The sequence below is a fragment of the Prionailurus bengalensis genome, chromosome B2 (genome assembly GCF_016509475.1).
Source record: "Prionailurus bengalensis isolate Pbe53 chromosome B2, Fcat_Pben_1.1_paternal_pri, whole genome shotgun sequence".
Taxonomy (NCBI): domain Eukaryota; kingdom Metazoa; phylum Chordata; class Mammalia; order Carnivora; family Felidae; genus Prionailurus; species Prionailurus bengalensis.
The window spans coordinates 36,764,966-36,792,297 of NC_057349.1; the positions used below are offsets into that span (position 1 = coordinate 36,764,966).

The following is a 27,332-nucleotide window of genomic DNA, read 5'->3' on the forward strand; positions in this document are numbered from 1 at the left end:
TCTTTCTTTCTTTCTTTCTTTCTTTCTTTCTCTTTCTTTCTTTCTTTCTTTCTTTCTTTCTTTCTTTCTTTCTTTCTTTCAGTACACTCTACCCCTAACACAGGGCTTGAACTCATATCCGCAAGATTAAGAGTTGTGTGTTCTACCGACAGAGCCAGCCAGGCACCTCTGCCTTCTTTCTTTTCACCATATAAATGTGAAGGTAGATGTTTATGTTTGATTGAATCAGGTGAGTTTTTATTCTTCTTTCCTCTTTTTCTTTGCTTGGGCCTTACCAGATATGCCTTTAGCCATTGAGAGTATGGGATCTGAAACATTATGCTATTGGCAACTATCTCTAGTTATTTTCAAGTGCTGTTAATTATAGTTTTATAAATTAAGTTTCACAGTATTTTTAAGCATCTGTAAATTAATAGTCATTGCTTTATTTAACAGACATACACAAAAGAATGGGCTGATATCCTAAACCACAAAAGTAAGCATGTGGAAGAAGCTGTCAAAGAACTTATATTAATATTTGAAGCTATTTATGAAGTTAAGGACAGTGGGAAAACAGCAAAACCGTTACCAGGTAATTTTGCTAGTTCTAAAGTTTGAATTGCAAGAGTTATAGATATGTTTTCAGGTGGGTGCCTTCTGCTTAGCAGGTACCAAGATTCCAGACTCCCTGAAGGAAAGCATGTGTTCAGCATACACCACATCATTTGCAGAAACTGCTTAGGCACAGTGAGCCCTTTTTATCAGCTAGAGAATAGTGGGAATCAGGACCAATGCTGCAAGCAGTCTTAGGCTTGCTATTGTTAATCTCTCTCTGTCTCTCTTTGTTTCTTTCCAGTACAGCATTCTAAAATGTCTGGAGACATTTTTGGTCATTGTGCATCATGGGGAATATTATTGGCTTCTAGTGGGTAAAGGTCAGGGGTGCTGGTGACAGCCCTACAGGGCACAGGACAGCCTTCAATAACAAAGAGTATCAATAGTGCTAAGAATGAAATCTTGCCATTTGTAACAATATGGATGGAATGGATGGAACTAGAGTGTATTATGCTAAGGGAAATAAGTCAGAGAAAGATAAATGTCATATGGTTATATTCATATGTGGAATTTAAGAAACACAACAGATGAACATAGGGGAAGGGGAGGAAAAATAAGATAAAAACAGAGAGGAAGGCAAACCATAACAGACTCTTAAATACAGAGAACAAACTGGGGGTTGCTGGAGGGAAAGTGGGTGGGGATGGGCCAAATGGGTGATGAGCATTAAGGAGGGCACTTGTTGGGATGAGCACTGAGTGTTCTATGTAAGTGATGAATCACTGAATTCTACTCCTGAAACCATTATCACACTGTATGTCAACTAACTTGGATTTAAATAAAATTAAAAAAAAAATAGTGCTGGGGTGCCTGGGTGGCTCATTCTGTTAAGCATCTGACTTCAGCTCAGGTCATGATCTCACAGTTCGTGGGTTCGAGCCTTGTGTCAGACTCTGTGCCAACAGCTCAGATCTTGGAACCTGCTTCAGATTCTGTGTCTCCCTCTCTCTCTGACCCTCCCCAGCTCACGTTCTGTCTCTCTCTGTCTCTGTCTCTCAAAAATAAATAAACATTAAAAAAATAGTGCCAAGGCTAAGAAACTACGAGTTTAAATAAGTATTGACAGCATGTTTTCTTTTTCTTTTTTCCACTTAGTTTGTCTACTTAGTTTAATTAGCTTTCTTCAGAAGTGTCGAAAACCCCAAATATCAGCTTATTAAGTTAGAGTATTCAAAAGGTAAACACATATTTTAGAAAGATAATATGTAAAATGCTCTTAAAATTTTTTTTGAGGGGGAGAGGGGCAGAGAGCGAGGAAGAGAGAGAATCCTAAGCAGGCTCCACGTTCAGAGCAGAGCCTGATGCAGGACTCCATCTCAGGACTGTGAGATCATGACCTGAACTGAAATCAAGAGTCAGGCACTTAACTGACTGAGCTACCCAGGTGCCCCCAAATATTTTTAATTCTGTATACTAAGCTGCAACATATATTATAGTGTATTTCTTAGTAGAATTATGATTCTATTCAGATGAGTGATTTAAATTGAATTCAAAGGTGATTCCTACAGAAACAAGTCTTAAATTTTTAAATTAAGAACTTTTAATTTTTTTTAATGTTTATTTATTTTTGAGAGAGAGAGAGAGAGAGAGACAGAGCACGAGCAGAGGAGAGACACAGAAACCAAAGCAGGCTCCAGGCTCCGAGCTGTCAGCATAGAGCCCGACACGGGGCTCAAACCCACAGACCACGAAATCATGACCTGAGCTAAAGTCAGATGCTTAACTGACTGAGCCACCCAGGCACCCTTAATTAAGAACTTTTAAAGAAGGGGTTTCCTAGGAAGGTTTGGCCGTATGGAATAAATCAAATGCTCAATACTAAAGGTTATATTTTTGTTTTATCTTTTATCTATAGAACAGAGGAAGCATGTTGCTTTTGGAAGTGAAACAGAAGAGGGTGAAAACCCTGATTATGAGACTAATATCCTGCCTCAGGCTGATTTTAATGATAAAGAAGATGAATTTAAGAAGGTATTTGCTACAAAATAACCTCATACAATGTATTAGAATTATTACTCCTTGGATTATACATGACCCCCAACTGGTGCTTCTTCTAGGCAGTTCTGCAGCTGACCTGTATGGACTTATAACCAATCTGGACTTATAACAAAATCCAGAATATATAATTTTCAATGCTACACTGTAGGATCTGACAAGATACAGCAAATCCTTTTAGTTTTCCCCAACACTATCACCTTTTAATGTGATTCTGTCAGTACAGTTATATATAATTATCTCCCTCTATTGTGATTGACCATGTTTTCTTATATAGTAAATGTCATACTTCTGGGATTGTAGTGAGAATTCATTTGACTCAAGATGTTTTTAGTTATTGTATGGAATAGAGTTACCTATATTGCAAGGCCACATTTTGATTCAGTTGAGCCCCAAGGATCTGCATTTTTCACTAGCACCACAGATAGACTGTGGACTCCTCCCCAGGAGAAACCCTGGGTGGGCAGAGTTTCAACACTGTGTTGAGATGTATTGAGAGTGGAGGTTGAGAAGGACTCATGGGGTTTCTTGTTCCTTTCTAAGCCTCACCCTTGCGGTCATGCCTCAGTTGTAAATGCAGCTCCCACATGTGTGCTAATCCCTGCTTTCTCCTCCTCCTGTCAGTTTTCTTTTAATCCCTCATATTCACCTTTTTTTCCTTCTTTCTCTATTTTACACCTCTAACACACACTGTAATACAGTTTTGGAAATGAATAGCACACATCTGTTCTACTTTCACCTTCTTTGGCAAGAAGGGTATCATCAATGGATGGAGAAGCACTTCCCCGCTAGACTAGATTTTAACTGTTGATTTCTTCTCAGTACCATGCTCCAGGCGGCCATTATCAAGCAGTAGGAGTCAGCTGGAGTGAGGCAGTGTATGCCCATGCCAGCCATCCTTCTCTTCCTTTTTAAAAAAATATTTATTTATTTTTGGGAGAGTGCAAGCGGGGCAGGGAGAGGAACAGATGGTCTGAAGCAGGCTCTGCGCTGACAGGCTCACAGCGGTGAGCCAGGATGTGGGGCTGGAACTCACCAACCAAACCGGGAGATCATGACCCGAGCTGAAGTTGGTCGCTTAACCGACTGAGCCACCCAAGTGCCCCAGTCCTTCTCTTCCAGTTGCTCTTCCCTTTGACACTGGCTGGGGTCCCTAGAGCAAGTCTGATTATCATCAAAGGAGGATCATCAAAGTTGGAGGGTCACTTGAAGTTAGTTGCATTAGTGCAGTCACCGCCTACATAGCCTCTGCCTCTCCCATCCATCATCCTCCACAGTGCTGCCAGAATGGTCTATCTAACATAAAAAACTGACTCTGTCATGCCTGTGTTTTAGCCTGGCAATCCACCAGCCCTGATCATATTTCTCTTTGCTCATGCCTGATAACCGTGTCTTCTGATCCAACTCAACCTGGCTGGTCCACCCTGTTTCAGAGGAGCAGGGCATAGAATGGAGAGGAACACTATGGCCAGAGCCTGGCCCTGGAGGTGTGACTCATGACTCACCGTGCAAGCAAGACTTGGGCTCCAGATCCCTGCCCAGGCTCAATACTTGTCCTGTGTTCTGACCAATAAACTTGGTGACTCCTCTGGAGGGAAAGAAGGGCTTAGACAGAGGGGCAAACCATGGTCCCAGGATGGTGGAAGTTTTATCCCATATACATTTAGTAATGTACATTTTAAAATACATTTATCCTCTAAGCTGAGCTTTTTGTTTATTTTATTTTTTTCATTTTAGTGTGGAATCTTTTATTTATATTATTTTTTTAATATGATTTATTGTCAAGTTGGCTAACATACAGTGTATACAGTGTGCTCTCTTGGTTTTGGGGGTAGATTCCTATGATTCATCGCTTACATACAACATTTGTTGTTCATCCCAACAAGTGCCCTCCTCAATGCCCATCACCCATTTTCCCCTTCCCCTCTCCCCATCAACCCTCAGTTTGTTCTCTGTATTTAAGAGTCTCTTATGGTTTGCCTCCCTCCCTCTCTTTTTGTAACTATTTTTTTCCCCTTCTCTTCCCCCATGGTATTCTGTTAGGTTTCTCAAGTTCCACATATGAGTGAAAACATATGATATGTCTTTCTTTGACTGATTTATTTCACTTAGAATAATACCTTCCAGTTCCATCCACATGGCTGCAAATGGCAGGATTTCATTCTATCTCATTGCCAAATAGTATTCCATTGTATATATAAATCACATCTTTATCCATTTATCAGTTGATGGACATTTGGGCTCTTTCCATAATTTAGTTATTGTTGAAAGTGCTGCTGTAAACATTGGGGTACATGTGCCCCTGTGAATCAGCACTCCTGTATCCCTTGGGTAAATTCTTAACACTGCTATTGCTGGGTCACAGGGTAGATCTATTTTTAATTTTTTGAGGATCCTCCACACTGTTTTCCAGAGCGGCTGCACCAGTTTGCATTCCTACCAACAGTGTAAGAGGGTTCCCATTTCTCCATATCCTTGCCATAAGCTGAGTTTTTGAAAGATAGACTTATGCCCATACCCCCGAGCATTAAGAAATGTACCATACTTAATAAGTGGGCCAATTTTTGAGGATTGAGCAAACCAGGATTATTTTGAATAAGGTGTTTTTGAGCTTTGGCTTTTGAGTAAGGTCTTACAGTTTACTAGGGGGTTTATGAAATGCAGTTATTCAAATATTGTTTTTTGTTTAAAAAATACACAAGTAATTTGGGATTGAAATTATTTATACAATATAATTAAAATTGTATAGTTTATTATTTATCTTCACATGTCACTTCTAATATTGTATTATTGCTTTGGGGTGTTAAAGTTCTTATTTTCGACACTGAATTTAATAGTATCTCTTTTTTAAATGATTTTATTTCCAGGTATACAGCTCTATAATTTGACATCTGTATACACTACAAAGTGATCACCACCATAAGTCTCATTACCATCCATCACCATACAGTTGACCCCCTTCACCCATTTCACCTACCTGTCAACTCCCTTCCCCTTTGGTAGCCACTGGTCTGTTCTTTGTATTTATGCATTTGTTTTTGTTTTATTGTGTTTGTTCATTTGTTTTGTTTTGTTTCAGATTCCACATGTGAGTGAAATTGTATGGTATTTCTCTCTCTTAGTCTGACTTACTTTGCTAAGTATAATCCCCTCAAGGTCCATCCATGTTGTCACAAATGGAAAGATTTCATTCTTTTTTTAAGGCTGAGTAGCATTCTCCTGTGTAAATATACCACACCTTCTTTATCCATTTATCTATCAATGGACATTTAGGTAGTTTCCATATCTTGGCTATTGTAAATAATGCTGCAGTGAACATAGGGGTGCATATATCTTTTTGGAATAGTGATTTCATATTTTGGGGACAAATACCCAGAAATGAAAGAGCTGGGTCATGTGGTGGCTATATTCTTAATTTTCCCATAGTGGCTTAACTGACTGAGCCGCCCAAGTGCCCCTCATTTAAAGCAATTATTGATTAGAATATACCTATTGCCATTTTGTTAATTGCTTTCCGGCTATTTTTGTAATTTCTCTCTGTTCCTTTCTTCTCTTTCTCTCTTCTCTTGTGGTTTGATGACTTTATTTAGTGTTCTAAGTTTCTCATTCCTTTCTCATTTTCTTTGTATTTTGCTTTGTGGTTGCTCTGAGGTTTACGTAAAATATCCCATTTGAATAGTAGTCTTTTTAAAATTGACAGTAACTGAATTTAAACACATTTCAAAACTTTACTTTTTTCTGCCCCACTCCTGCTATTTATATTTTTGGTGACACACTTTACATCTTTTTGTTTTATACTTCCTTTAATTATTATAGTTTAGCTAATGTTACTGCTTTTGTCCTTTAACCTTCATGTTTGCTTTATATGTCAGTGACTCACTACCTTTGTTATATATTTACCTTTTCCAGTGAGATTTTTACTTCCATATGTTTTGTTATTATTAATTAGTGCCAATATTTTTCAGCATAATGAAATCCCTTTTATGTTTCTTTAGGGCCAGTGTAGTGGTGATGAACTTTAGTGTTTGCTTAACTGGAAAGCTATTAATCTCCCCTTAAATTCTGAATGATAATCTTGCCACCTAGAGAATTCTTGTTTGGAAGTGTTTTGTTTTGTTTTGTTTTGTTTTGTTTTGTTTTCCTTTCAGTTCTTTGAATATCTCATGCCATTTCCTTCTGGCCTGTAAAGTTTCTGCTGAAAAATCTGATTGCCTAATGGGGTTTCCTGTGTATGTAACAAGTTGTTATTTTGTAACAAGGATTATTTAAAAAAATTTTTTTAATGTTTATTTATTTTTGAGAGAGATAGAGAGAGACAGAGTGTGAGTGGGTGAGGAGCAGAGAGAGAGGGAGACACAGAATCTGAAGTAGGCTCCAGGCTCCGAGCTGTCAGCACAGAACCCCATGCAGGGCTTGAACTTATGAACCGTGAGATCGTGACCTGAGCCAATGTCGATGCTTAACCAGTTGAGCCACTCAGGCACCCCTCTTTATCCTTAACTTTTATCATTAAAAAAATTTTTTTTTATTTAGAGAGAGAGTGCAAACGGGGGAGAGGGGTAGAGAGACAGAGAGACAGAGAGAGAGAGAGAGAGAGAGAGAGAGAGAGAGAGAGAGAGAGAGAATCCTAAGCAGGCTCCACACTCAGCATGAACCCTGACGTGGGGCTCAATCCCACAACTGCAAGATCATGACCTGAGCCAAAATCAAGAGTTGGATGCTCAACTGACTGAGCCACCCAGGTACCCTGGATTTTTATCATTTTAATTATAATGTGTCTTGGTGTGGATATCTTTGGGTTCATCTTATTTGGACTTCTGTGCTTTGTGCACATGGATGTCTGATTCCTTCTTCAGACTAGGGAAGTTTTTAGCCTTTATTTCTTTAAATAATTTTTTCTGGCTCTTTCTCTCTCTTCTCCTTGTGGGATCCCTATAAGCACTTTTTCCACATGATGTTGTCCCAAAGGTCCCTCATGATAGTTTCATTTTTCTTAATTCTGTTTTCATTTTGCTGCTTTGGGTGAGTTCCACTGCTTTTCTTCCAGCTCACTGATCTGTTCTTCTACTTCATCCAGTCTGCTGTTGTATTTTTCAGTTCAGTTATAACTTCTCTTTGGTACTTTCTTTTATTTTCTCTCTTTGTTGAAGTTTTCATTGTGTTCATCCATTCTTCTCCCAAGGTTGGTGAGCATCTTTATGACTGTTACTTTCATCTTTATGACTGTTACTTTATGACTGTTTACTTTATGACTGTTGCACTCTTTATCAGGTAGATTGCTTATCTCTGTTTCATTTAGTTCTTTTTCTGAGGTTTTTTTCTTGTTCTTTTGTTTGAAACATATTCCTCTATCTCCTCATTTTGCCTAATTCTCTTGTGTTTGTTTCTACGTATCAGATTATTCATCTGCATCTCACAGTCTTAAAGGAGTGGACTTGTGCCCAGAATTTCAGTCTCCTCCCATCACCAGAGCCAGACACTCAAGGGGTGTCCCTTATGTGTGCTCTGTGTGCCCTTCTGTTGTGGCAGGGCTGTGATTGTGGCACAGTGGTGGGTAGACTTGTCACTCAGTCTGGCTGTAGGACATGGCTATGACTGCTGTGATACTATGGTGGGGGAGTTGATCTTGCCATGCCATCATCTTGACCCCAACTTTATTTTTTAAGTTTATTTATTTATTTTGAGAGAGAGAGAGAGAGAGAGAGAAGAACGCGCATGCGAGCAGGGGAGGGGCAGAGAGAGAGGGAGAGAGAGAATTCCAAGCTCTGTGGTCTCAGCACAGAGCCTGACGTGCGGCTCAATCCCACAAACTGTGAGATCCTGACCTGAGCTGAAATCAAGAGTCAGATGCTTAACCAACTGAGCCACCCAGGTGCCCTGAATCCAACTTCTAATATGATTTCTTGTTACAGGAATGTAAAGAGGTCTATGCTTTTTTCTCTCATCAATTGCTAGACAGTCTTCAAAAAGCTACACGGTTATCTTTGGACACAATGAAAAGAAGAATATTTGTTTCAAGGCAAGTTGAAAATATGCTAAATAAGTCTGGTAATGCTATCATAACATAATGCTAATATTACCTCTTATTTTGATAAATTTAAATTTAAAAATATAACATTTATGAAAAGACTATATTAAAATATATGTGTAATACTGTAAGAATAGTGATCAAATGAATAGTCATGTTCCTAACATCCAGGCCAAGACAAAGAACATTCAACACCAGCATTCCCCTTATCAGTCCTTTCTCTGCTCACCCAAATGTAGTAACCACTATTCTGAACTTCATACTTCTTATTGTCTTGGTTTTCCTTATAGTTTCCCAAGTTTGTATCCCTAATCAGAGTATTTAATTTTGCCTGTATTTATGCTGTTGTCAGTGTGATGTTTTTGAGATTCATCTATGTTGATATAATTTATTTTCACTTAGGTATAGTTGGAGTATACACAATCTGTTTATTCTCCTGGTGATGGGCATTTGGGTAGTTTCCAGTTTGAAATATTCTGAATAAAGCCAATGTAAACATTTTCGTACCTGTCTCTTGCTACACTCGTTAAGAATGGAATAGTTGGGCCATGGGGTATGTGAATAGCTCATTTAACCATGCAGTGCCCAGCCTGAGAGTCCCCATGGCTCCTCATCCTTGCATACAGTTGGTATTTTTCAATTAGAAAATTCTTGCCAAGAATGGGGTGTGAAATCTCATCTCACTGGGACTTAAATAATCATTTTCTTGGATACTGATGAGATTGAACATATTTTCATGGCTGTGAGCCATTTGTGCCTTCTTTTCCTTGAAGTTTCCTTTTTTTCTTTTGTCATGTCTTATCTTGACTAGGCTTGGCTTCTTTCCTTCATTTCTTTCTTTTTTGCCAATTTTTTCTATTGGATTAGACTTATTTATGGAAGTTCTCAATATATTACTTTGTTGATGATAATATAGCACATATCTTCTCCCAGTTGTACCTGTCGTTTCATTCTCTTTATGGTATCTTCTGCTGAGTTTAAAGTATTCATGTTTATCAATATTTTCTTGGAAACATTAAAATTCATTGATCCTTTCCTTGTGATTTTTATGTCTTTTAAAAGAAATCTTTCCTTACCTCATAACGTCTTCTAAAATTTTATAGTTTTGTCTTCTATGTTTAGGGATTTAATCCACATGATACTGATTTTTGTGATTCTGTGAGGTAGGAGGCCAATGTATTTTTTTCCATAATTATAAGTTAACCAAACAAAAGTTGTTGAAAAATTAACTTTTTTCTTTGAGAGAATTAAATTACATTGCATCTATAGATCAATTTGGAGAGAATTAGCATCCTTATAATATTGAGTCTTCCATCCAGAATCATGATTACCTCTCCATTTAAGTCTTCTTTACTATTTCTTAATGAAATTGTATAATCTCCGTGTAAAAGTCTTGCACATTTTTGTTAGATTTATTCATTGGCTAATCATGGCTGAATTTTAATTTAATCACACTGTTACAATCTCCCAACGTGATTGTGAACTTGACAAATTTTCCTTCTGTTTTGTTCAGTTCTTGTTTTATGTGTTTTAAGGCTATGCTGTTAGGTGCATTATATTAGTTAAATTTGCTTAAAGCACCTTATCTTTTATTTTTATTTTATTTCTTTACGGATATTAATTCTAATTCCTCTAATTCTTTTTAGTCTGTCATTAATTTTACCGTACCAGCTTTTTTGGTATATCACTTTTAGCCCTCTATTCAAACCTTACTGTGCAATTTTTTGTTTTATTTCTTAAAAGCATCATATACCTGATTTTTAAATTCAATCTGATTATCTCTGCCTTTTAGTAGAGTTTAATTTGTTTATATTCATTGTAATTTTTTGATATAGTTACACTTATGACATTTCCTTTTGTGTCTTCTTTTTAGTGTCTGTTTTCTTTGGTTCGTTTCATTATCTGTTATTTTTGGGTTGGATCATATTTTCCTTTTATTTTCTTTACTGTACTTCAGTTATTTAAGTAGTTACCCTTAAATTGAGAATACATGTATTTTGCTCCAGGTAAAAAAAAAAAAAAAAAGAAGTACTGTCTATGGTTTTTCAGTTTTTTAGTCTTATTTCTCACTACAAGGGCCTTGGCATGATTTACTCACTGAACAGTATCTACCTCATTATTGCTGCTTGATGTTTTAGTTTAGCCTTTTTTTGAACACGTAAAAATAATTTATTTACTGGCATATTGTAAAACACCTCCAGATTCTTGTGTATTTCTTATATCCCACTGGTTCCTTAGTCAGGGTATAAGAGGGGTAAACGCTCTTATTCTTTATTTTAAGTCTGAGAAATGCCTCTTTTGCTTTCATACTTCCATGACAGTTTAGGTGGATAAAAAGTTTTTGTTTGTCTCTCAGCACTTTGAATGTATTTCATTTTTTTCTGACTTATAATGTGGGTGATGAGAAGTCTGCACTAAGTCTAACTAAAGATTGTTTTGTTTTCTTTTTAATTTTTTTTCCCAACGTTTATTTATTTTGGGGACAGAGAGAGACAGAGCATGAACGGGGGAGGGGCAGAGAGAGAGGGAGGCACAGAATCGGAAACAGGCTCCAGGCTCTGAGCCATCAGCCCAGAGCCTGACGTGGGGCTCGAACTCACGGACCGCGAGATCGTGACCTGGCTGAAGTCGGACGCTTAACCGACTGCGCCACCCAGGCGCCCCTAAAGATTGTTTTTTATCCTTGATGTTCTTCAGTTTTCTTTCTTTGTGTGGATTTGTCTTTATTTAATCCTGCTTTGTTCTCACAGTGCACTTTCTATTTCAAGGTGCCTGGCATTCCTTAATCCTGGAAAATCCTCAGCAATTTCCTTTTCAGTTGTTCCTTCTGGGAAATTCCTTTCTTTCTCTTCTTACGGAAATTTAAGTAGTTGAATGCTGAATAGGTTGACCACATGATCTATTGTTCCAAACAGGATACTGTTTCAAGTGTAGGGGCACTACCCAGATGAAGTGTCAGGGCAGATTTAACCCGTAACTGTTCTGGGAACAATGGACATGCAGTCATCTCAAATCTTGGGGCTTTCAGTCTGTCCTCCCTGTCTCCTAACTACTCTGTCATATATTTTATCTTTTTGCCTTTCTGGGCTACGTTATGAGCAAGTATCTCTCTTTCTAGTCTAAAGATCTCATCTCTCTCATCTTAAATATTTCAACTAATACTTTTTCTTATTTTCCAGGTATTGTATTATTTCTTTATTTCTAGTTTAGTAACTTATTATGTTGGGAGAAAATAACTTTCATTTATCTCTTTGAATATTATCAATTTACTTATTTTAGAGTTTGTTCTACTTCTATACATTGATTTTCTCTGGAGTGTGTTTTTGTTTCAATTATTAATTCCTTTCATTTTCTTTCTTACTGTAAGACTTATTCATGCCTATTGGGATTTTAGTTTATAGAACTTCATTGAATGAAAGGGGTGTGTGTGTGTGTGTGTGTGTGTGTGTGTGTGTGTGTGTTATGTTTCTCTCTCCCACCCTGCCTCCCTATATAGGAGTTTCACTTTTGTCTCCCATGATCCTGGGAACCTTGATATAGACCCGAGTCTTATTTGTTCACAATATCTGCCCACTGAAGAGATACGGGGCATATGGCAGGTTCCGCCAGGGAGTACACAAGTGACCTGACTTAACTGCTTCCTGGGGATGCTGTGGATTTGTTTCATCACCCCAGGCCCATATCTTCTGGAGATGTTATAGCTGCAGACAGTACGTTGATGGACTATGCTTTGTTTTTGCTTTGCCTCTTTACAAGTGGAGGAGGATTACCTTAGCTTCTGGCTTTGAGTAGCAGCCCTGGCTGAGGCCCTATCTCACGTGGAGTGCTTTCAGTGCCTCAGAGTCCACAGGAGCCAACCTTCCACTGTCACTGCCTAATTCCTGACCAGACTCCTGGCCACGCTGTTTATGTGTTTCTGACCCATTTCTGATTCATGGACGTGCTAACCTTGCATTTGAGTATCTTCATGTCCTATATTTTCTATCCATGATTGTTACATATTTGGCACAAAGAGTGGTTTTGAAGTCTGAACTTGCTATGCCACGTTGACGTATAAGTCCTATAGCATTAAGTCATTTTTGAAAAGATACACATGAGCATGATACTGCAACATCCTCCTTTGTCTAAAATGTCTTTTTCTTACCCTAACACATGAATACTGGTTAGGTCAGCTTGGATCACAATCTCTTTCTCTCACACTCTGTAAATATTGTTTTATTGGCTTCTTTTGTTCCCACTTTCAGTTGAGGGTTCTGCTGTTAATCCAATTTTCTAAATAACACCCTGTTGTTTTGAGCTTATAGGATTTCTCCTGTTATTCTGGAAATTCACAAATTGTATGTTTTTGTGTAGATAATTTTTCCCATTAATCCTGTCAGGCGCACAGAACTCTTTTCAATATGATAAAACAAGTCTCTTCTGAAGATGAGAGAAGGGCTGTGCTTTAATCAACCATATGTAAGATTCATGTGCTGGATCTAGGTAGTAAAGTGTCTCTCAGCTGAGTGACCCTCCGTAAGTTACTCAGCTTCTCCCTACCTTGGTTTCTTCATCTGTAAAATGCAAATAATAATCACAAGATCTGCCTCACATAGTTAATGTGAGCATGAAATGTGTGGATTCATGGAAAGTGCTTGGAAAAGTGCCTGGCATACATTAAGCATTCAATAAACATTACTTTTCCCTAATTTTTTCTTGCCTTTTCTTTAAGTAATATCTGTCTCTGTATTTTGCACCTGAAATTTTGGAAAATTCTTTAATCTCTAGTTTGTCAAATAAGTTACTGAATGATCTAGTGTGCTGTTCACTGCCTCTGTTACTTCAGCTGTTTGTTTATACTTTATAAAACTCCTTCTTGTTCTCAGATTGTGCTCTTTTAAATACAGTTTACACTTGTTTTATTTTTGCATCTTGGATTTCAGAATGGGATTATGAATTAGAGGTCTTTTTCCCTTTGTTTGCTTGCTTTGGTTCGAAGAGTTCCTTCTAATAATATGTAATGTTGGGTCTTCACGTTGAACTGTGGAAGCTTTGTGTTACTTATGATTTCCGCCCCTCCCCCCCCCCCCCATCTTTATAAAGGAAGGTGTAGTTTTTCAGTAATGACAGCATTTCCTGCTGTGGAGAGCAATGAAACATTTATTATAATTTTGTCTAGGGTGGGGACAGAGGTCAAGGCGGAGGGAGATCACCAATTTATAGCTGTGATGTGTGTTCTTCATTACTTGCACTTGTGTGTCTGTATGTCTGTACTTCTGCCTGAGCAGGAGTATGTTGTTTACAAAAGCAGTTTTTGGAAGGCTTTGACCAGAAACCTCCTGTGTAATCTTGCAAAAAAGTGTATATATGAAAGTATAGGAAGGTATATGCTTTTTGTTGGTGATCTTGTCTGGCATCTGTTACAAGGCTGGAAACAGGCAGTGCTTTTAGTAAACGTTATTAAATGGTTATTACTGAGAGAGAGAGCAACATTAAAATACTAGAAAATGTATAGGAGACTAACATTTTACTTCAAATAACATTAACGTGTTTTCTTAGTTCTCTGAAATTTATGGTTTCATTATAAATAACCTTCTCCATGTAATTTGGTATTTTGAAAATGGTCTTCATTTTTAGGATTGAAAATGGTAGCATAATCAAGCTATTTATGAAACTTTAGGTTAAGTTTTATGAGTTCAATGTGTATCTTATTGTAGCCAATATGGACGAAGGCGATCAGAAGATGTTATTTCCTTCATAAAAACTGAAGTGCATCTTGCGATTCCAAATGTGGTAAGTATAATTAATATTCAAGTTAATATGATGATATTCTGGTAACTTTTAAAGAAATATAGGACTACCACTGAACTTTCATTTAGAATAACCTCTCGGTTCTACATATTTTTAAAATGTTTATTTATATTTGAGAGAGAGAGAGGGCGAACAAGGGAGGGACAGAGAGGGAGAGAGAGAATTCTAAGCAGGCTTTGCGCTGACACAGGGTTCGATCTCACGGACTGTGAGATGATGACCTGAGACGAAATCAAGAGTCAGACGCTTAACTGACTGAGCCACCCAGGCACCCCCTATGTATTTTTTGGTTTTATCCGAATATTTAACAAAAGCAGAATGTGATTTTTATCCATTATAAAATAATTACTCTGCACAGTTCATGGTGTATTGAAGGATGGTGTAAGAGATGAGTTAAGCATCTCTGTTCAGCCATCAGTTAGCAAGTACTTGAAAAGCATTCTTGCTTTTTCTTTCTTCAAGCATTAAATTATCTAAATAGTCCATCTCAGAAGTCCACATCCCGACAGCAAACACACAGCTGTAAGGTAACCCAAAATGGCAGGATAGAAAGAGCCCATGCCCTGAGCACATGGACCCTGTGCCTTCTCCCAACACTTATTTTTACCACCGTCTCATGTCTCAGCTGCCAACTGGCATCTGGAACTCCGAGTCACACAGGATGATTGAGGTGCATTCTGTGATGAGCCATAGGATAAGGCCAGGCAGGAACGATCTGTGACTCATCTGTCGCCATCTACATCTACACAGCTTGGCCTCCTGGAGGACAGCTTCTTTGCCTGTTTGGCACATTTCAAAGAACTGAGGTCAGAACCTTGGCAGTATAGCTTCTTCAATCATTTTGCTTCATTGGTATCCAACACACAGTCCACCATTTTTGGCCACATCCGGCTGCCCTCACGGAGAAAGTATGACAAGTACTATGCCTGACCTTTTAGCCTGCGGGAAATGATAGAATGGGAAAACTTCAGGATAGAGAAAGCCCACAGTCTACCCTTCTCTAATATCCCTCTCCTCAAAGCAGCCTTCCACTGGGCCAGCTGAGGCTGTCCCACCCAGTGGGGGATGGGCTGGTGAGAAACAGAGGGATGGATGGCATGTGCTGCCAGTACCAGGAATTCATTTATTCTCTCCGTAGGTAATGGTTCCTAGTTTGGATGACATTCAACAAGCCATTAACCGTATGATCCAGCTAACCCTGGAAGTCAGCAGAGGAGTGGCTCACTGGGGGCAACAGCCGACCCGTCAAGTTAAACCTGTCGTCACCAGTCCCAGCCGTACTACTGACCTGATGCATTTAAACACAACAAAACAGGCAAAGAAGGAAGAGAGTAAGAGTATTAAAGCACATCTCCAATGAATAGAATCTTAGAATTACAACAACTAGTAAATCATCTTTGTGATTGTTCCTGGGTATGACAGCATATAGTTTTTAAAAAATTATAATTCCAGTGCAGTTAACATACAGTATTATATTAGTTTCAGGTGTACAGTATAGTGATTCCACAATTCCATATATCACCCAGTGTTCATCAAGTTAAGTGTATTCTTAATCCCCTTCACCTATTTCACCCAGCCCTTAACCCACCTCCTCTCTGGTAACCATCTGTTTGTTCTTTATAGTTAAGAGTCTGTTCCTTGGTTTGTCTCTTTTTTTCTGTTTGTTTGCTTTGTTTCCTAAATTCCACATATGAATGAAATCATATTTTCTTTGTCTTTTTTCTGACTGGCTTGTTTCACTTAGCATTATACTCTCTAGATCCATCCATGTCATTGCAAGTGACAAGATCCCATTCTTGTTTGTGGCTGTCATTTTTATCATGTTTATTTGTAAATTTTGCTTTAAAAGTAAAAAAATGAGTGTTCTCCATCTTCCTTCATAAACATAACATACAGACATTTCCATCTATGTTTGGACATAGGGAACAAAGATTTTTATCATTGTTCTGCTATCGTAATCTTAGATTCAGAGGAAAATTACAACTAGGCTTAGTAAGAATTTTACTTTCAGCATTGTAGTTGGACCAATGAATTTAGTTTGCCAAAACATGGTGCTTAGAAGTTCTGGGTCGTATGTTCCTTGTACCTGAAGTACATATAAGCTATTCCCTTAAGTAATCATGGGTGTGATATGGCACTGACCCAAAGTTCCGTGGACATTTTTGGACACTTTCTTCTGTAGAAAGCCAAACTATTTTTGATAAGTGAAAATTGCATATATTTAGGGTATACAGTGTGATTTTTTGATATATGTATACATTGTGAAATGATTACCACAATCAAAACAATTAATATGTCCATCACCTCCTACAGTTACCATTTTTTTATGTGTATGTGTATGGTAAGAAGATTTGAAATTTACTCTCTTAGCAAATTTTGAGTATACATTAGTATTATCTGTGGGCACCATGCCATGCTGTACATTAAATTTTGCTTGTTTTCACATGTGCTGTTGAAGTTGCCAATCTACTTTCATTAACCTAGGTCAGCTGAGGAAATTCATTTCGTTCTTTGGAAGTGTTCTGCTTTGACCTGCTACTGGGAACTACAGGGAAGGAATTGTGGTCTAAAGGAAAAAGATTAGGCCACTGTCCTGGCCATATCCCTGCTGGATTCCATTACATGGCTCATAAACACAGCCCTGCCAGATGTCCTGATTATGATGAGACCTGTATTTTCCAGATCATAAGCAATAGACTCACCTGTGATCATCCCTCATGGCTTCCCCACAAAGGGCTTTTGTAGATTTGGAGGAAAGCTGAAGCCAGACTAGATTCAAACTGTCCAGCTTCTTATTTTCTGAGAACCTTTTTTATCATGGGCAATTAACATTCTTGCCTTTACAACTAGGTTTGTGTTTAGTACTCCGTTAAAAAAAATTCAACAATATATTGTTTAGAGATAACAATGTTGGTTTCTCTTCAAAGAAAATTCGGGATCCCTGTTACCTCTGGGAGTAAGGAAGGAATATGTAATTTTAGAGGACTTAGAGAGGACAACTGATATATTGTCACCATTCTCTCCTTAACCTAGGTGCTGAGAACATTGAAATAATTTTTCTTCTTATTTAATATATGTTTTATATATGTCACGTTCTTCTTTAACTACTACTGTCTTATATGCTTCTATATATATGATATATTTTAGTCACCCATACACATCCTTTTATCACACTAGGAATATGAAAGATTTTATGCTAATGATGTCTGTGGAAAAATTTAGAAGCATTTATTCCCATTTAAACTGAAGAATAAACAAGGAAGCCTGCTATCATTACTTTCATTCACTATTTTATTGGAGCAATCAGATGATAAAAAGAGATAATTGGAAAGGAAGACCAAGATTGTCCTTATCTAAAGATCATCCAACAAATCTAGAAATGACTATTAGAACTAATAGGTTCAGTAATGTTTTTGTGTAAGAGACCAAAATACAAAAGTGTTTCTTTTTTTTTTTTTTTCAACGTTTATTTATTTTTGGGACAGAGAGAGACAGAGCATGAACGGGGGAGGGTCAGAGAGAGAGGGAGACACAGAATCGGAAACAGGCTCCAGGCTCTGAGCCATCAGCCCAGAGCCCGACGCGGGGCTCGAACTCCTGGACTGCGAGATCATGACCTGGCTGAGGTTGGACGCTTAACCGACTGCGCCACCCAGGTGCCCCCAAAAGTGTTTCTACAATGGCTAATAATTCAACTAGAATGTAATAGCATTATATGCCAATTATATCTCAATAAAGCTGGACAGAATGTAATAGAAAAAAATAGGTTTTCAATAGCCACAAAACCATAAGGTACTTAATAAATAAATGTAAAAAATATTTGCACAGCATTTTTGGAGAAAATAATTATTATTGAATAGCATAATGGAAGATAGGAATAAACCTACAACTTGAAGAACTCAATTTTTTAATTTGCAAATTCAGTACAATTCCAATGAAATCACAACAGAACTTTTTCTATAATTTGTCAAATTAATTTTAATTATTTTTGCAAAATTATGTGGAAGTGCAAAAAGCCAAAAATAGCTCAAAATATTTATGAAGAAAAACAGGGTAGGGGTCCTGTCCTGCCACATAGAAAGAAGTATTATTAAGCCAGACTAATTAAGACAATTTCTTAATGGTCCAAGGATAGATAATAGATTAATGAAATGGGACAGAGGGTGCAGGAACACTCATATGTATGAAAATTAGATATATAACACCGGTAGACTTACAAATCAGGGGGGAAAGAATGTGCTATTTATTTAATAAATGATACTAGGAACTTTTATCCATATGGAAAAACTTAAATTACATCACAAAAGTATCTCAAGGGGTGCCTGGGGAGCTCAGTTGGTTAAATGTCCAATTCTTGATTTCAGCTCAAGTCATGATCTCATGGTTCATGGGGTAGAGGCCCATGTTGGGCTCTGTGCTGGCAGTGGGAAGCCTGCTTGGGATTCTCTCTCTTTCTCTCTGTGTCTCTCTCTGCCCTTCCCTCACTCATGCTTGCTCTCTCTCTCTCAAAATAAACAAACAATAAACAATAAAAGTATCTTAAATTCATATCCATTATTCTATATTCTGTAACACTGTTAAAAATATACGTATTCTATTACACTGTTGGAGTCAAACATAACACCATATATTTATGACATTAGGGTAGGGAAAAATTCTCGAGACCTACAAAGCTCAAACCACAGAAGAAAATATGTTTAAATTTGACTTCTTTATATTTAAAAACATTCTTTAAAGGATCCTTACTTTTAATGACAATGCTGGAACCCTTACCCAAATGTTAGCAAATTGAATTCAGAAACATATAAAAAGGAGGCTATATTATAACCAAAAGAGGTTTATCCCAGAAATACAAGATTTTTAAAAAATACATCCTGTTAATAGAATAAAGGACAAAATCACATGATTACCTCAGTAGACACAGAGAAAGAATTTGTCAAAATCTACCTCTTTCATGTTAAACTTAAGAGTGTGGGGATAGAATTGAACTTCTTCAACCTGATAAAGGGCAGCTGTGAAAAACTTAGAGCCAACATCATACTTAATGGTGAAAGACTAAATTATTTCCCCCTAAGATCAGGAGCAAGTTAAGAAAGCTGGCTTTCCCTACATCTATTCAACATTATACTGGAGATTCAATCCCGTGGATTTAATAAGAAATTAAAGATATACAGATTAGAAAGGAAGAAGCAAAACTGACTTTATTTAATATATAACATTATCTTGTATGTAAAAACATCCTCAGGAATACATGCACATACAAAACTGTTAGAATTAATAAATGAGTTCAGCAAGTATGCAGGATATAAGATCGACATACAAAGCTCAATTGTATTTCTAACTACTTGGAATGAACAATCTGAAAATGAAATTAAGAAGACAATTTCATTCATAATACTATCGTAGAGAATAAATTTAACCGAAGAAGTGTAGGGGCCTGTACATCGGAAGCTACAAAACATTGCTGAAAGGTAACACCATGTTCATGGATTGGAGGAAGACTCAGTACTGCTAAGATAGCCATTCTCCCAAATTGATCTATAGATTTGGTGGACTTTCTATCAAAATTTAGAAAGCTGTTTTGCAGAAATTGAGTTGATCCTAAAATTTGAATAGGAAATAGGGAAATGCGAGGAACTATAATAGCCAAAATTAGTTTGAAAAAGGATAATAGAGCTGGAATACTTGATTTCAAAACATACTACAGAGTTATAATAATCAAAGCAGTGCAGTATTGACCTAAAGATAGGCATGTAGATCAGTGGGACAGACTAGGCAATCCAGAAATAAACTTTAGAGTCAGCTGACTTTCTGAAAGGATATGAAGTAAAAAAATGGGGCAAGTGATTGTCTCTTCAACACACAGTGCTGGAACAATTAGATATACATATGCAAAAAAAAAAAATGAAGTTGGACTCTTAAACCATGCAAATGAATTAACTCAAAGTCAATTATACAAGGACTAAAGCTATAAAAATTTCTTTAGAAAGAAATTTAAAAATTTTAAGAAATTAGTGATTTGGGGTTATATAAAAATTTCTCAGGTATGACAGCAAAAACATGATCATGACAAGGAGAATGGACAACTGGACTTCAGTCAAAGTAAAAATGGTTGCTCTTCAAAAGACACCATTTAAAACATTAAAAAGGGAAGCCATATATTTGGAGAAAATATTTGCAATGCATACATCTGGCATAAAGTACTTGTATTCAGAATATGTAAAAAACTCAAACTGAATAATAAGACTATCTCCCTCCCCAAATGGTCAGAAGATTAGTTCAACAAAGAAGATGCATGAATGGCTAAAAAACACATGAAAAGATGCTCAACTCCGTTAGTGTTGGGGAAATACACATTAAAACTATGATGAGACACCACAGCACACCTATTAGAATGGATAAAAATTTTTAATAATCTTCAATACCAATTGTTGATAAAGAGCCTGAAACTTTAAGGCATCGCTGGTGGGAATGTACATAAAGGTACAGTCACTTTGGAACCAGTTTGGCATGTCCTTAAAAAGTTGAACATACCTGTACCATTTGGCTTGGGAATTCCACCCCTAGGAATTTATCCAAGACAAATGAAATCATATGTCTGTGTAAAGATGTGAATGTTTATGCTGCATTATTTGTTAATAGCTTCAAATTGCTAGCAAACCAGATGTCTAAAAACTGATCAATGGATAAACAAAATGAGGTATATCTACACAGTGGGATGCTTCTGTGCGATAAAAGGGAAACAACTACCAGGACATGCAACATTAGTTACTTAGTTAATTCAGCCAAATACCGTGTACTTTCTTTTGCTTTAATTTTGATTAAAATTAAAACAAAAGAGCAAATGAGTGACGTGGTCTTAGAGGGGACTGGCAAATTCACCAGGGATGCCCTTTTTAGAGATGCTTCTCAGATTCAGCTAATTATTGCCATGCAGGAACATGGACCCTGTACTACCAGATTAAATCTTTAAAAAAACTGTTTAACGTTTATTCATTTTTGAGAGACAGAGAGAGACTGAGCATGAGTGGGGTAGGGAGCATGAGCGGGGTAGGGGCAGACACAAACACACACACACACACACACACAGACACACACACACACACACACGCACGCACACATGCACACACAGAATCCACAGCAGGCTTCAGGCTCTGAGATGTCAGCATAGAGCCCAATGTGGGGCTTGAACCCACAAATTGTGAGATCATGACCTGAGCTGAAGTCAGATGCTCAACTGACCAAGCCCTCCAGGTGCCCCCCAGATTAAACCTTTTTAATTTTTTTTTGCATATATTTATTTTTGAGAGACAGAGACAGCATGAGCAGGGGAGGGGCAGAGAGGGAGACACAGAATCAGAAGCAGGCTCCAGGCTCTGAGCTGTCAGCACAGAGCCTGATGCGGGGCTCGAACCCATGAACCGTGAGATCATGACCTGAGCCAGAGTCGGACGCTTAACCGACTGAGACACTCAGGCGCCCCAAGATTAAACCTTTTTAAAAGAGAAGTTGAAAATCTGGAATTGCACATGAAATATCATGATTTTTAATTGTTCACAACTGTTTTGAAAAGGTAAGGCATTGTTTGGACCAAATAAAAGTATTTATATAGTCTCTGTCTGATGGGGAATACTTGACAATTTTGATCAAGGCAGTGACATGATCAGATTTTGGCAAGAGATGTTTATGGTAGTGGCTAATAGTGATTGCATGATCTCTATATATCGGATGCTGAGCTGAGGACACGCATAAATTGTCTCATTTAATCCTCACAAGTATTTCCATGAAGACTGAAAAGATTGCAGCTGCTCTGGAAAAGTGTGGAGGTTCCTCAAAAAATTAAAAATAGATCTACCCTGTGACCCCACAATAGCACTGCTAGGAATTTACCCAAGGGATACAGGAGTGCTGATGCATAGGGACCCTTGTACCCCAGTGTTTATAGCAGCACTTTCAACAATGGCCAAATTATGGAAAGAGCCTAAATGTCCATCAACTGATGAATGGATAAAGAAGTTGTGGTTTATATATACAATGGAATACTACTTGGCAATCAGAAAGAATGAAATAAGGCCTTTAGTGGCAACGTGGATGGAACTGGAGAGTGTTATGCTAAGTGAAATAAGTCATACAGAGACAGGTACCATATGTTTTCACTCTTATGTGGATCCTGAGACACTTAACAGAAGACCATGGGGGAGGGGAAGGAGAAAAAAAAGAGAGGGAGCGAGGCAAACCATAAGAGACTCTTAAAAACTGAGAATAAACTGAAGGTTGATGGGGGGTAGGAGGGAGGGGAAAGTGGGTGATGGGCATTGAGGAGGGCACCTGTTGGGATGAGCACTGGGTGTTGTACGGAAACCAATTTGACAATAAATTTCATATTAAAAAAAAAACTGGCCAAAGGTTATATGGGTAATAAGTATGGTGCATCTCTTTTAACCACCATACTGTTCTATAGAGCAACAATTTTAGCTCTTTTGACCTTTCTTTCCTTGAAGGACTTATGTGGCGGTGGGGTGGGGATGTTTAATCAGTGTCTTTAAGTTCTGTTCTCTGAAAGCAATTTTCCCACATTAAAGAAATCTAGGCCTCAAAATCTGACACAGTGCTTTAGGCAAGCCATAGGAGACTCATAAATACAGACAACAAACTGAGGGCTGCTGGAGGGGTGTTGGATGGGGGGATGGGTTTAATGGGTGATGGGCTTTAAGGAGGGCACTGTTCGGGATGAGGACTGGGTGGTGTTATATGCAAGTGATGAATCACGGGAATCTACTCCTGAAGCCAAGACTACACTGTATGTCAACTAACTTGAATTTAAATAATAATAATAAAAAAAAAGAAAATCCAGCTTGAAAGAAGTCTGTAAATATTAAAATTGATAATATTTGAAGTTGCATATAGAAGTTATCTCTCTATAAAACCATCTGTTTTCAGAGCCTGTGGAAGAAGTAATTACTGCAAGAAAGCTGAAGAATTTTTATCCAGGGGTAGCGGAGCACAAGGATATTTCCAAATTGGTCCTCCTCCTTTCTTCCTCTGTGAATTCTCTACGGAAGGTGGCTCATGAGGCCTTGCAGGACTTTCAAAAGTACAAGACGCTCTGGACAGAGGACCGAGACGTGAAAGTGAAGGTGTATTTTGGCTACTTGTGATGCAGTTTGGGTTTGAATTGTTTATATCTAACGTGTGTGAGAGAAGCAGGAAAGTATCAGAATGATGACAGGAACTCATGAGCAGAGGTCAAGAACCTGAAAAGGCCAAGCATCTAACATAGTGGATTTTGTGCCGTACTCACAATGAGACTCTGAGGCAGCTGAGGGTAATGAGGCTCAGGCAGGTTTCGGTTTAATTTGTGTAAACAGTTGGTTGGGTACCAGTTATGTTCCAGACATTCAGAGGCTGGGTATTCAAGGGTGTGTCACGCTTACATAGATTCAACTGTATTTTTGGTTAGAGACTTAAGGACACATGAATAACTCAGTTATTCATGGTGGACTATGAAATTCCCTCACTTGGCCTCATCTCCTCATCTTCTGGTACTACCAGTTCATCCCTCTCTTTACTGAGCTACTGGCCTGACATGCAAGTGGAAAAATATATAAGGAAAAAAAAAAGAAAGAAAAAGAAAAAAAAAAAAAAAGAAAAAGCAGTGTGAAATTTATACTGTCCAAAAGTTAAAGAAAACATTGTTTCCTGTTTCCTTACTACAGGAGTTTTTGGCTAACAACCCCTCTCTGACTGAAATCAGATCAGAAATTCTACACTTTGCTACTTTTGAACAGGAGATTGATGAGTTGAAGCCTATTATTGTTGTAGGAGCACTTGAACTGCATACAGGTATTTTTAAAATGTGATGTAAAGTGTCTGTATTTTCATATGAAATGTTACGTTATGTAGAAAGCAGTTACTAAGCTACCTTTCATATACATATATGGTATACATATATACATGCATATACGTTATATATAATATGTATGTTATATAATATATTATTATATATTCTTCGTACATAATATACAAGGGTGGCTTAATACAATCAATACACTGCCCAAGTCCTCAATTGGCAAACAACTAAACTACACTTGAAACACTTTTTGGGGTTACTATGAGGAGGGAGTTGTATACATGAGATAGGAGTCAGACAGTCTGAGGTTTCCTGAGAAGCTAATCCACTTGGGATTAGAATATCACAGGATGATGAGACAGCCATTCAATATCTGAAATACAAAGCCCAAGCTAATTTTACTGACTACAAGACTAAGGGAGAGCTGTGCTGCTCAGGCACAGTGTTCTCCACAGAGCACACTGCTCCATCTCATACAGGGTGTCTGGGCGGCATGGAGCTCAAGCACTATGGGTGTAGATAGGTTAACATCACCTGTAGAAGGATGCTTACTCAGGTGAGACTGTTGTTGATGGGTTGGTGCTCAGAGGTGGGCTTATTGGATATGTTCTTTTTGATTGGTTGACATTCAGAAGGGAGGGGCTGGTGCTGATTGGTTGGCAAAAACATGGGAATTGAGGTCTGTTGGTCTGCGGTTTGGGTTTAAAACTGGGTTGTGGTGGCTCCTTATTGCCATGGTTACAGAGATACAATCAATCTTGCTTGAAGTTTGTGAGAAGATTTTATTCTCAGGAGATATTCGAATGACCTATTTTACAACAACTATCCATTGTAAGTAGATTTGCAGGTCTATCCTTAAGGAGTAAGTGTAACTGACTCTCAAATTTGACTATCAAGGTTACCTGACCTCTTTAACTGCCGTCTCTTCTGCTGATGATAATGACAGTGCCCACCTCATGAACTACTTTATATGAGACACTTGACATAGTACTTGACAAGTAGTTGAGTTCAATAAATATTAAGTGCTATTATTATATCTATCAAGAAGGTATTTAATTTGGGGAAGAATCACAAGCACTTGGAGGGGATATTCAGTTAGAAACCAGAAACTATACCTCAGGGGCAATCATTCCAAGAACTGTAGACTTTTGGAAAATTAATTTGCCTATTATTATTACTATCATTTAAACTTCCCACTTGTTTTCTCATAGTGGTTAGTGCTGTGATTCCTCATACACAAATCAACTCTAGCACAGTGTGAGAGTTGGCTGGTGGCTTGATTTTTGAGAAAGGAAACTGAAAAATGGAATAGGTGGCAACAGTTCTGAAGAAAGGTGAAGGAGGGCTGAATGCTTGGGGCCTGAGGAAAAGGAGAAGAGAGGTCCATGAGGTGCAGACCTCATGAGATAAGATCTCACAGCTTCAACCCACAGGTTGACTGTGCGTCTCTTTTCAGGCTGCTGTCTCCTCAGCTCCCTAGTCCTCTCAGTCTGTTGGGAATTGCAGGGGAAGCGATCATGTTTCAAGCATGGCAGGGCTGGGGGTTTGAGAGATACCAAGAGAGGAAAAGAGGAATGTGTGAGGATTGTTAAGATAGAGTTGACTTTAGAACTGCTTTGTTTTCAAGGAACAGAAACCTCTCTGAGCTTTTTTATGAGAAAACCGTATATCCCAGAATCCAAGAGGCAACTGGGCCTTAGGTATGAACCAGAACCAGGGACAGTACAGGAAGCTGAGGAAATCCACTCTCTCTGCCTCTCATTTCTTCTTCCCTCTGTGCATGACTTTTTCTGCTTCCCAGACCACATGGTTCCCCCTCAAGTCTCATTCCAAACAAGAAAAGGATTCTGAATGTCAGATAAAAGGTCAGGATTGACTGGGACAATCAGGCCCAGGTACAAGGTCAGGTTATACACATTCTCTAATATGTGGATGAGGTAGGGAGTGGAATGATGGGAAAACGAGGACAGGTTTGGCAGACAAAAGAATATATCACACTCCACTTTGTGGGGTTACCTAGAAGAATATGGAGGACTGAATGAGGGCTGCTAACGGGATGACCAGAAACAGAGCAAAGTTCACCTTGGGCAGTGCTAGAACTAATTTCGAACATTCTTCTCCATAGACTCTAGTGTCCTTCTCATGTACAGCTTAACATACTCTATAGGGAGAGGAATTGCATCTTCAAAATGTAGTAACTTTATAGCACATCTAATTTAGACTACATTTCAAGTGTTCAGTAACCACATGTCTCTAGTGATCATCAAATAGGGCAGTACAGTGATGGATGCTCAGATTAGACATGAAGTAAATAGTTTCAGTATGTCAGTTGTATTCTGATCTTTTTTCCTCTTCCCCAGGGCCAATGAAATTGGCCTTATCAATTGAGGCTAAAGCATGGAAGATGTTACTCTGTCGATATTTGAATGAAGAATACAAAAAGAAAATGTCAGACATGATAGCATTCATCAATGAATACTTGAAAAAGTTATCTAGACCTATCCGTGATTTAGATGATGTCAGATTTGCAATGGAAGCCTTAGCATGTATCCGTGATAATGAAATTCAAATGGACATGACTTTGGGACCAATTGAAGTAAGAAATGATTGCATTTTTTTTCTTTCTTGAGATGCTTTTCAAAAAAAGAGAGAGGGGTACCTCAGGGGCTCAGTTGGTTAAGTGTCCGACTTCAGCTCAGGTCATGATCTTGTGGCTTGTGAGTTCGAGACTTGTATCAGACTCTGTGCTGACAGCTCAAAGCATGGAGCCTACTTTGGATTCTGTGTCTCCCTCTCTCTGCCCCTCCCCTGCTCGCACTCTGTCTCCCTATCTGTCTCAAAAATAAATAAACATTTAAAAAGTTATTAAAAAATTTAAAAAGACACACACACACACGAAAATTGATCCTGTTAACATACTTCATCTATTTTATGGCATAGTCTGCCTCTTTCTCCTTTCTGATTTGATGTCGTTGGAGGGATTTTGACAATTATCAACAGTGAACAGTATACAAAGGAATATTGATATTTAATAATGCTGAATTGGTCTAGACAGTGTTCAGTTTTTTATGGTAA

At 38.0% G+C, this 27,332-nt stretch overlaps 1 protein-coding gene across 1 annotated transcript in view; it reads left to right on the top strand.

Moving 5' to 3' along the window:
• Positions 1-27,332, top strand: part of DNAH8 (dynein axonemal heavy chain 8) — a 327,851-nt gene that overhangs the window by 81,693 nt on the left and 218,826 nt on the right. The window contains exons 22-29 of the mRNA XM_043591305.1: positions 436-571; positions 2,450-2,565; positions 8,502-8,608; positions 14,314-14,389; positions 15,546-15,738; positions 23,348-23,544; positions 24,124-24,250; positions 26,618-26,853. Of these exons, the coding sequence (XP_043447240.1) occupies positions 436-571; positions 2,450-2,565; positions 8,502-8,608; positions 14,314-14,389; positions 15,546-15,738; positions 23,348-23,544; positions 24,124-24,250; positions 26,618-26,853 (1,188 nt within the window). The remainder of the gene's footprint in view (positions 1-435; positions 572-2,449; positions 2,566-8,501; positions 8,609-14,313; positions 14,390-15,545; positions 15,739-23,347; positions 23,545-24,123; positions 24,251-26,617; positions 26,854-27,332) is intronic.